Source organism: Elephantulus edwardii, unplaced genomic scaffold (genome assembly GCF_000299155.1).
Source record: "Elephantulus edwardii isolate Elephantulus edwardi_28Jun2011 unplaced genomic scaffold, EleEdw1.0 scaffold00167, whole genome shotgun sequence".
NCBI lineage: Eukaryota > Metazoa > Chordata > Mammalia > Macroscelidea > Macroscelididae > Elephantulus > Elephantulus edwardii.
The window spans coordinates 16,140-27,806 of record NW_006399917.1 but is presented as its reverse complement, the minus strand read 5'-3'; the positions used below and the strand labels follow the sequence as shown (position 1 = coordinate 27,806).

Sequence of the window (11,667 nt, the reverse complement as noted above, 5' to 3'; positions counted from 1 at the left end):
GTGGAGGGACAGCGCAGGAGGGGAAGACCCTCTATGAGGTGGATTGATTCAGTGACTGGGGTAATCAGGACGGGTGTGTCAGAGGCAATGAGATTGGCACGGGATAGAGCACGGTTTAGGGCTGTTGTACATAGGGTCGCTATGAGTCGCAAAAGACTCGACGGCACATAACAACAACAACAACAAATGGGATATTCAGTGCTCTTCTCCAACACCAAAGCTCACAGGCATTAATTCTTTTTCTGTCATCCTTATTCATTGTACACCTCTCAGATGCATAGCGAGTAATTGGAAAGATTGTGGCCTCAATCAGATGCACCTTAAACTGACATCATTACTCTTCAATAATACTTTATTTTAATTTCAATCTTTATTCAGAGACAAATTCCATGATGGCATTTGTGTTGTCCTTTTTGCAAACCAGTTGTGTACTTCTGGATTAATGTAATTAGTATTGTAAATTGCATCTTGGTGATTTTTTTTTGTGAAATGGTGATTTTTGCCTCTTTTTTGTCTTTAGAGAAGGACATCTCTTATGTTTGAAAAAGATTTTGCCACCAAGCTGAAGGAGAAGCAGCTCTTCAAACAATTTCCAACCATAAACCAAAATTTTCTGGCAGATATTTTCCAGGACCACAAGTGAGTGCTAAAAGAACTGTCTCTGGTTTCTGCTGTCTTGTCACTTAAACTATATGTTGCACACTTTACCTCTTCATTCATAAAATAATAAAAGTAGTGTATCTGCAAGACCCCTTGCTATAGGAGTTAGTAGAACTTCCTTGTAGGGTTTCTGAAGTAGCAGACTGCTCTGTCTTTTTCCTGTTAAATGGCTGTTGGGTTAGAACTACTGAACTTTTGGTTAGCTGAGCTGTGAACCACTGTGCCACCAGGGTCTCTGATAGATACATAGTAAACAGTTCAGATACAGTGAATGGAAGGCAGAAAGTGAGAAATTATAACAAATGAACTGTATTCCTCCTTACAATGTTTTTCATATACATACTGAAGTGTGTGTATACATGTTTGTCTATATGATTTTTTTTTTGAGAAGGGCTCTGCTAGGTAGCAATTTTAATATTCTGTAAAAATAATTCCAAAGGCAATTATGTATGACCTTTAAAACGGATGTGAGATATTTGTTGGCTAAAGCTAATTTTTATATATTTTTTTAAAATTCTTATACATTGTGTTTTATTCATGTACATTGTATTTTATACAACTGTTTACTGTTGATCAGTGCCTTTAATTATCCTGTCTCATCAAGTTCTCATTGGAGTTGGCCTATTTCTTCACAGTCATCACATTCATTCTATCCACTAATCTCTAATGCCCTAGAGGTTTTTATGTGTACATGTAGATATATATTCTACTAAAAAAGAGGTTATATATTCTCTTCTGTTTTGTTACTTGGCTAGAATTTCTTTATTCTGTTTACATATAGTTAACTGTTTTCATTAAAATGTATTTGTCTAGACATTTTTTTTTTTTGGGTCTAGAGTCTTTGATAGGATTTACCCCAGAAGGTTTAGATAGGATTTCCACAGTTTACTTAAACATGTCCATTTTTAAGACTTTTTGACTATAAGAGAACCCGGGCACCAGCTTGCTTAGAGCATTCCTGAACATTTTGTGTACACGGGTGAATACTATTGTAGAATAGTTCTGGAAGTGAAAATGTTTTTATAGTGAATTTCAAATTAGGGAAGCTGGTGTCTTGGGGTAAGAAGTTGCATTTCCAACCCAAAGGGTACATGGTTTAAACCTACCAGCTGCTCTGTGGGAGAAAGATGGGCAGTCTTCTTTTGTGCAGTTTATATATAGCCTCTGAAAACCTACTGGAGGGTCAGTTGTGATTCAGTTCTGGCTTGATGGCACCCAACAACAACACCTTTAATTTAAGTTAAAGATATAAATTTAATTAATATTAGTAGTTTGTATGTACTGGCCCGTCAGTTCTGCCAAAGACCAGTAAGACTACAGCCTGGAAAACTGTATGAGACAGGTCCACTCTGTGAATGGAAGAACAGCTTGACAGTCTCTGCCCAAACCAACGGCATAAGTTAAGGAGTCCCTCGTCATGCAAATGATTTGCATCTGCAGAGGCACCTTGGAAGAAAGGCCTGTGCTTACAGAGAATCACAGCCTTCATTCACCTTGATGACAGTACCTTTGGCTTTTGATTATAAACAGTTACATGGAAGCAAGCTGGGTAGACAGAGGAGTGTTCCACTTGGGCTTCAGATGCCAACGCAAATGTGCATGGTTCAAATCTACCAGCTGCTCCGTGGAATGAAGATAGGCAGTCAACTCATATAATTTCTGCCTCTGAAAACCCCCCTGGAGTGTCAGCTGTGAGTTGGTTCCGACTCTATGGTACATACCAACAACCTCAAAATTATTTATTTTATTGAGACCTAATTCCCACCAGTGTTACCTTTTTATAGTCCTTTTAAAAAAAACTAGTTTTTGAGCCTATTGTTTGACAGTTCTCCTGTGACCAGGCTTTGAAGTACACAGTATATACGCTGACATTTATAAAGCGAGCTGTTTTTTTCTCATCCTTATAAATTGCTTACAGGATCGCTTAGTGTTACTCTTTCTATATAACTTTGATTTCCACTTATTAACATTGTTTTCATATTTAAACTTTCCACAGCTACTGTTTAGAACAAACACTGCAGTTTTTAAACTGTGTTTTGGATGAAGAACCAGTGAAAACAGTCGTAGCACAAGATTTTGTTCTCCCGAATGAGAATGCGAGTTCTCATACTGCGCAGAAATCAAAAGAGAAAAAGGTATGGATGTTTATTTTTTACTTATAAATTGTATGTAAAAACTAAATGGGATCACTGAGATCATTTAATGACTATCATTATTTTGATAGATTTAATGACTAGAAGCATATTTAGATTATATATTTACTCAGAATTAATTTGTAGTTGATTATGGTTTTCCTTAATGTGTATTAGTATTTGAATTTCCGTATTTAACTGAGTAGACACTACATACTAAAGTATTAGGAATTTTTAAAATTATTATTAATTTTAATGAAAATTTACAGAGACTTTGGATTTCCATTCATTCATTGTTGCACTTTTCTCCTTGGCCCCCCACCCCCATACACTCTTCTCTTTGAAAAGTAAAGGAAACATTCTTTCATTGTTTTATAATCTCTCCCTCCAGGTTCATTCCACTATGCATCCTTCACTCTGGACTCCTGTCATGACAATAATACCTAATCACATATCCCTTTTAAACAGTTTTCTCCCTCATCTGTTTCAATGCAGTATACATTATTTATCCCATCTTTCTCGGTCTCCCCCCAACCCCGATGTCAGTCCTGTTTTACAACAGTGGCACTATGCAGTATTTATCCTTTTGTGACTGAGATACTTCACTCAGCATAATGTCTTCCAGGGTCACCCATTTTGAATAATATTGCATGAGTTCCTTGTTTTTCAATGTTGCATAGTATTCCATTGTGTGAATATACCAGAGCTGTCCTATCCATTCGTTGATGGGCACTTAGATTGTTTCCAACTCCTTGCTATTGTGAACAAAGCTGCAATAGACATGAGTGTGCATATATCTGCTTGGATGTCAGTTTTGGTCTCTTTGGGGTATATTCCCACTAGTGGAATTGCTGAGTCAAACGGTATCTCTATTTGCAACTTTTTTTTTTTTATTTGCAACTTTTTGAGAAAGCGCCATACCACCTTCCACAGTGATTGCACCATTTTACACTTCCATTAGGAGGGGAGAGCCCTGAAGGAGATGGATTGACATAGTGACTTGCAGTGGGCTCAAGTCTATCCGAGATGATGAGAATGGAACCCGATAGGGCAAGATTCTGATTCGTTATTCAGAGGCTCACATGAGTCCTAGTTATCTTGATGGCATTTAACAGCAACAACATAATATACAGGGAGAAAGATGGGCAGTCTCCTCTCATGTGGTTTACAGCCTCTAAAAATTCACTGGTGCATCAGGTATTAATAAATTCCTTCTTGATGGCCCAGAACAAAGCAGTATAGATAATGTGGACAGAAACTGTTTTGGCAAGTTTAATTTTTTATAGATTTTTTTTAGAGCAGTTTATCTTAAAATGTTAATAGAGTTACTTACAAATGTAAAATTGGAGTGTAGCCCTGAAAAGTTCAGTTCTTGTAGTCAAATATATTTAAGTTGTTAAAGAATTTCCTGAATAACTTGGTTTGATTTTTTTTCCTAGTTTTGTACGCTTGAATGTTTTCACTTTTATTTTAAAAAGCTTGTCTCTGATGAAGCGAACTGTGTGTTCTCCTTTCTTTCTGCTTTCCTTGTTATGTAATACCTTTTAGGCACGGAGATCCAGAGAGGTGGACGAGACCACGTGTGACACGGCCCGGGATGTTGATTACCCAGCGTACGATGACCACCGGGCAGAGGCTTTCTTGCACCAGCAGAAGAGGATGCAGTGCTACTCCAAGGCAAAGGAAGCTTATCAAATGGGTAGAAAAAGTGTCGCCGCCTTTTATGCCGAGCAGGTAAAGTGAAAGCTAATGATCCTATTTCTGTTTGTTACATGAGTCCTAGTCATTTTGGAGCAAATACCATCTACATCTGGGACTAAATGAAATAATTTTATGGAATAGAGAGATCTTATTAGTGACATAAATAATACATTTATTGGTCCTGTGATAATGGCATTGCATTGCCAACCTGAAGGTAAGCAGTTCAAATCCACCAGGTGCTCTAAGGGAGAAAGAAGAACAGTCTCATCCTGTGCAGATTACAACCTCTGAAAATCTGGTAGAGGGTCAGTTATGAGCCCTTTCTGACTTGACAGTGCATAACAACAATATTTAAGAAATGTATATTTCTGAAAATGTCATCTCCTTTGAAATGCTTAGTTTCTGTAGATGTGTTTACAATTCTTGGCTTTGTAAATGACAGTTGTTATTTTCCTTTAGTCTAGAGTCTATCATTTAGTACAAAGTCATTCTATGAAACAGTATCTTGTAAGAGTTAGATGTTGTACAAAACCTATTGTATTCATATACATGTGGTCCGATGGTGCCCCAATGGCATTATGTAGCCCAGGACTGTATTTCTAAACAGATACAGGTTTTGTAGAAAGAAGATATCAGGATATTAGTATTGACTGTCTCAAGCTATGTTTCTAGGGATTTGAAGTTTTTGCCATATTTGATTTTCAGTCATGCATGCCTTTTATAATCAGAGAAAATGATATCAATAAAAATTTTCAGGGAAATAACATTTTTTACCCTGTACTCTTTAAATTATTTTTTAATGTTATTATTATTATTATTTTTGCGTGTGTGTATCATCTAATTGGATCCAACTAGTACATGAGGATTTTGCCCCTCTTTCTCCAGTGGAGCATCTGGTGGATTTGAACTGAGCACCTTCAGGATTGCAGCACAGTGTCTTGCCTCTTGGCCACCAGAGCTTCCTTATCCTGTACTCTGTACTTTTGCTTGACTTGCTTTTTATTTTTGCACTTGATGTGGTTTACTCTTTTGTGATTATACACAGGTGTCATACTCTGTATAGCATGGGAGACCTAACAACAAATCTGGTCTCAGGAGGGTTGGGGTGGGGATAGCTTCAGGAATATACCACAAGATGCAGAAAGGGAGGCCAAGATTAGATCTGGAGTGATGAAAAGATAATAAATCACTGGATTCTTTCAGATGGGTCATGAACCTTTTTTTATGGTTCAGAAAATCATGTAAGAGTTACACTATATTTTTTTCCTTTCCACATCTGATGGGTAATGTGCCCGTGTTGTAACAAGGTTTAAGACTGGCATTTGTCAAAAGCATGAACACCCAATCATCATGCTCATTAACTGGAAAAGGATCATAGTTACACTATTAATTCATTGGCATTCTCTTCAATTTTGGTACATTGGAATACTTTGTCTCATTGTGTTATTTAAAATTTTCATTTGTTGTTTTGGTCTGCTTTTAGTTTCCTAGTAAATTAAAACTGTTGGAAGTGTTTGCTAGTGACTTGTTGATAATTACAGGGGCGTCTCCACGAGCAGAAGATGAAAGAAGCCAATCACCTTGCTGCGGTGGAGATCTTTGAGAAGGTCAACTCCTCCCTGCTGCCACAGAACGTGCTGGACCTCCACGGACTGCATGTGGACGAAGCAATAGCCCAGCTGACGGCAGTCTTACAGAGGAAGAGCAAAGGTAGGGCTGGACTAAGAACAGACTTCCAAGAGAAAAGTGAGTCTTTGTTGATGGTAGTAGAACTTGGAAATTCTGAGGGCCTGGCCTGAATGTGCAGGTTGGGGAGTTCTATGCCTTATTTGTTGCCATTAGTAATAGCGCCCTATTCTTTAAGAGAACTTTCCTGAGAAAGAATTCTTTTTTCCCTGTGGGTATACAATGACTATCGTCATTTTCATGTCTTCGTTTTCGTTCTTTGTATTCTCTTGTAGTGTTTATTAAAAAGAAGGTACCAAAAAAAAAAAAAGAAGGTACCAATGTAATGTGAGAATCCCTGGTGACCTATAATGGAACCTAATTCTATGTCCTTTCACCACTATTACAGTGTGTTTGAATCTTAATTTTACCTTTCTCTTTCATTTTATTGTAGACATGCTAGAGCCTTCTACCTCAGCTATTGCTCTTTGCATTCCTAGCCCTCCTTTTCCATTCTCTTTGCATTATTCTGGTTAATTGATTTGTTTATGTATAACATTCTTATAAAAGTTTTACTATACTCTGATGTTTTAGTGGTAAGCAGTTGCCCTGCCTACCCAGAGGTACATGGTTTGAATCCACCAACTGCTCTGAGGGAGAAGGATGAGCCATCCCCTCCCATGTGATTTACTGCTTCTGGAAAAGAATATACTGAGTCACTGTATGGAAAGGAATTGGCAGATACAGAGGAATTTAATGAAATAACATTTGAGCAAGAGCCTATGGTGATGAAGGAAGAAGTTCAAGCTGCTTTGAGGGAAATAGCAAAAAATAAGGCCCCGGAATAGATGGTATACCAATTGACGAATTTCAGCTAACAGATGCTGCCCTGGATGTGCTCACCAAGTTGTGCCAAGAAATCTGGAGAACAACCACTCGGTCAACTGACTGGAAGAGATCTAGATTTGTTCCCATTCCAAAGAAGGGTGACCCAACAGAGTGTGGAACCTACAGAACAATATCATTGATTTCACATGCAAGCAAGATTCTACTGAAGATTATCCAAAAATGACTGGAACAGCACATCAACAGAGAACTACCAGAAGTCCAGGCTGGGTTTAGAAGGGGTCGTGGTACTAGGGATATTGTTGCTGATGTTAGATGGATCTTAGATGAAAGCAGGGAATACCAGAGGAATGTCTATCTTTGTTTCATTGATTATGCAAAGGCGTTTGACTGTGTGGATCATAACAAACTGTGGCTGACTCTGAGAAGAATGGGAATTCCAGAACACTTGATTGTGCTAATGAGAAACCTATACTTGGACCATGAGGCAGTCGTCAGAACAGAACAGGGTAATGCTGCATGGTTCAAAATTGGGAAGGGTGTATGCCAGGGATGCATCCTATCTCCATACCTTTTCAACATGTATGCAGAGCAGATTATCCGAGAGGCTGGGCTCTATGAGGATAAGTGTGGCATCAGGATTGGTGGAAGATTTATCAACTATCTCCATTATGCAGATGACACAACTCTGCTTGCTGAAACTGAGGACGACCTCATGCACTTGCTGCAGAAGGTCAAGGACTGCAGCCTTCAGTATGGACTGAGGCTCAATGTCAAGAAGACAAAGATTCTCACCCTGGACCAATTGGCAGCATCAGGATGGATGGCAAAGAGATTGAGATTGTTCACAGCTTCACTTTGCTTGGCTCCACGGTCAACAGTCTTGGCATCAGCAGCCAGGAAATAAAAAAAACGTTGTGATGGGAAAGTCTGCTGTTAAGGACCTCTCTAAAGTACTCAAGAGCAACGGTGTGTCTCTGGAGGCTAAGGTGTGTCTGATACAGGCCATGGTCTTTGCAATCACTTGTTCTGTACTAGAGAGTTGGACATTGATTAGGGACGATAGAAGGAGAATTGATGCTTTTGAGGTGTGATGCTGGAGAAGAGTATTGAGGATACCATGGACTGCTAGGAAAACAAACAGATTCATCCTGGAGAAGATTAAATAAACCAGGCTACTTCTTGGAGTCAAGGATTGTACGGCTTCTTCTGACATACTTGGACATGTTGTAAGGAGGGACCAGTCCTTGGAGAGGGACATCATGCTTGGGAGGGTGGAGGAACAGCATAGGAGGGGAAGACCCTTTATGAAATAGTTTGATTCAGTGACTGGGGTAATTGGGGTGGGTGTGTCAGAGACGGTGCAATTGGCACAGGACTGAGCAGGGTTTAGGGCTGTTGTACATAGGGTCGCTATGAGTCACAAGCAACTCGATGGCACATAACAACAACTTACAAAGTTTGTATACGTTGCTTTTCACACCAGATCTTTCCCATTTCCTTTTCCCACCCTTCCCTCTACTCATCAAATTGTGCATCCCTGTGATTACCCCTCCCCACCATCATCACTCTGCTCTTACCCTACCTCCCTTGGATCCTCCTATACCTTCTACAAAAAATGGTCATATTCAGTATTTTTCCTTATGCGACTAAGTTAGTTTTCTTAGAATAATGCTCTCCAGGCCCTCCCAAATTAGGTAGTGATTTATAAAATCATTGCTCCTGCATGCTGCATGATATATTCCATGGTGTAAATGTATCTTAATTTCTCCATCCATTCAATTGTGGTTGGACATTTGAGCTGTTTCTGTTTTCTTGCAATGGTGAATAACGCTGCTGTGAACATTGGTGTACAAGGCTAATATTACTCTTAACATTGTCATTGTCTCAATAAAAAATAGAGGCATTCAGAAATCTGCCTGTCCACAGGGATGAAGTCCCGCTTCAGTCTTCAGGTGGATGAGGTGCTGTGTAGCTTTCATCCCTAACGGTACATTTAGAGCTTGCATTTTAAGCAACATTACTCTTGGGATTTCATAAAATCTCTTTTAAGTCCTGATGAAAGCAATTTTGTATGTGTTTGAATTAGTATGTTTCTTATTGAGAACATAAGAGAAATTAACTGTTGTAATTCGTGTCGTAACAGAATTCAGACAGAGCAACAACGGCAAGCCCTATCTGTCCGTGATTACCGGCAGAGGAAACCACAGCCTGGGAGGAGTCGCTCGCATCAAGCCAGCTGTCGCTAACTACCTCACCAGCCATGGCTTCAGGTGAGTTCAGATTTCTGTTAGAGATAATTGACAAGTGGCCCATCCAGAGTCCGCCAAACACTAATAGTTTGCTGGCAACCATCTGTTGAAATAGTTAAGTAAGTGATGCCTCCACAAAGTCATACACAAATTATGGTATAACATTGTCTGCTGGATTTGTTTTGTCTGGTAAATAAATATAAGACTAATGGGTTTGTTGTTGAAGTAATCTTCTGATGAAATGACATCTGTCATAAATGGAAAATTCTGAAAGAAGATATTTTCATGTTTTATAAGAGATTTCTCCTTGGTACTAACCTAGTATTATAAAATATTGCAATGTAAACATCATCATTATGAAGGTCAAATTCAGTCTTAGGAGGTTTTGAAACATCTTAATTCTCATTAGCTACTAAATGAAGAGTAACCTCAAGCTTTAAGATTATGTTTGTTTTGATAGTAGATTAAAAGAAACATAAACAGAAATAAAAGTCTTGGATACACTTAATAATGGATAATAGTTTGATAATAAGTTGTAAGTACTGTATTAAGCATAGGCATTTGGAATTGATCATAGTAATATTTACCTTAGATGAAATTTTTATCTTTATTATTTTTTCTTTTAAATAATAAAAAAATAACTTTTTAATCTTTTTTTTTGTTTTTTTTTCAGGTTCTCTGAGATTAAACCAGGGTTTTTGAAAGTCATGCTGAAGTAAAATAAGTAACCTTGAGTTGTTGGTTAAAATTGATTTTAATTGTGTTACTTCAGGCATTCCTGTATAAATAAATGCTATAATAAAAGTTGTAGTTGTGAGATATAAATGCTATTTTTTTAAAAAAATCAAGAGCAATTAAATTTTTTTAAATTGAGCCATATGCCAAATATGTTGCTTGTTAAAAATACTAAGGAAAATGTGTGTTTATTAACAAATGTTATAATTATAGTTACCAGTTGACTGTGTTATGTCTTCTGAATTTTTCAGAGGAAAAAATGTTACCTTTGTATTATTACTTGTTACTTGACATTTAGTAAGGTCCCAAAGAGTTCTCTGAAAATATTTAAAATGTATTGAGGCAGAGTTCATGCCCTTCTGAAAAAGAGAGAGGATCCAACAGCTACTTCGCAACATTTGAATACTTTCTTATTTCAAAACAACATGTCATTTCAAAAAATCAGTTCATTTTGCCATATGTTGCAGTAAGGTAGAAATGCTGTTATACATTCTTTTCCTTTTCTAAGATCTTAATCTTGTCCAACCTTTTGTGCCATTCCTCTGTATACAGTGTGTTTTCTGGGCAAAAAGTTAGGTCTGAGATTATGTTGCAGTGTTACATGTCCATAGGCAGGAAAGTTTTTAGAGGAAAGGATTGCAGTAGCTATTTTATCTGTATCAATTATTTCTGTCTCTCTTCTCTCTCCATCCACCTACCTATCAAATGCTGCTGCTTATAGAATTGCTTCTGAGACTGTTTATGTATGTGGTATGTCAAGATAGTACTAAATAGCTTTACTTTTTTTATACTTTGAAACATGCAATTTCTAAGCTGTTGTGAGTAAAAAATGTGCTATTAACTTGATAATTTTTTTGTATGAGTATAAAAGAAATCATAATCTTTTAAAGTTTTTGCTTTTTAAAACTTTTCTAAAGAGTCACCTTTCTGAGGAGATTAATCAGAACTGGCTTTGACAAGCACTGTGGCAACTGGAAAATTAAAACAGACATTCGGGGGGGGGGAAAGAAGAACAAACTGGGGAGAGGGTAGAGAAAACAGTGCAACAGTGAATGAATGAGAATCCAAAATCTCTGTAAATGTTCATTAAAACTAATAAAATTTAATAATAATTTAAAAGTAAAAAAAAAGAGTCACCTTTCTGAAAGGAAATGTTCATTGACTTCTTTGATGAGTTAGTAATTCTTAATAGTAATTAAAATCCTAATTCCCTGTGCATGAGTTTAATGTGTTAAAGTGTAATTTTCCAGTATAAGACTGTGGTTCAAATAACTTGAATTTGACCTCAGAGATGGAAATTGTCAGAACTAATTTTATGAAATAATAGTTTTTTTAAACTTAAAAATATCATTTTGATTAAGCATTTAAAAGTTGAGCTTTTACCAAAAGAATCATATCTCTAAAGAGCAAACATTTTAAGGAAAAGAAAATTCCAAAATACATGTTTTTATATATCATAAATACATGCTTTTAAAAGAAGAAGCTTATTGAACTATTTTGATAACAGAGTACATGTTTATTGTTCAGAAATGGTGTCAGTGCATAGTAATCACACTCCAATAATTTGCTTAAAAAATTTTCAACCATTTGATGTATGTCCTTTTGTAAAGTGTAAAATAGTTGTATCTATTAAAAATAAAGCCTTATCCTCCACGATATGAAATTATACTTGGTGA

The 11,667-nt window shown here is 37.1% G+C and overlaps 1 protein-coding gene across 1 annotated transcript in view; it reads left to right on the top strand.

Moving 5' to 3' along the window:
- N4BP2 (NEDD4 binding protein 2) overlaps window positions 1-9,975 on the top strand; it is a 66,360-nt gene extending 56,385 nt beyond the window's left edge. Inside the window, exons 11-16 of the mRNA XM_006895417.1 lie at window positions 521-639; window positions 2,657-2,795; window positions 4,341-4,526; window positions 6,035-6,203; window positions 9,151-9,277; window positions 9,930-9,975. Of these exons, the coding sequence (XP_006895479.1) occupies window positions 521-639; window positions 2,657-2,795; window positions 4,341-4,526; window positions 6,035-6,203; window positions 9,151-9,277; window positions 9,930-9,975 (786 nt within the window). The remainder of the gene's footprint in view (window positions 1-520; window positions 640-2,656; window positions 2,796-4,340; window positions 4,527-6,034; window positions 6,204-9,150; window positions 9,278-9,929) is intronic.
- The last annotated feature ends 1,692 nt before the right edge of the window (window positions 9,976-11,667 follow it).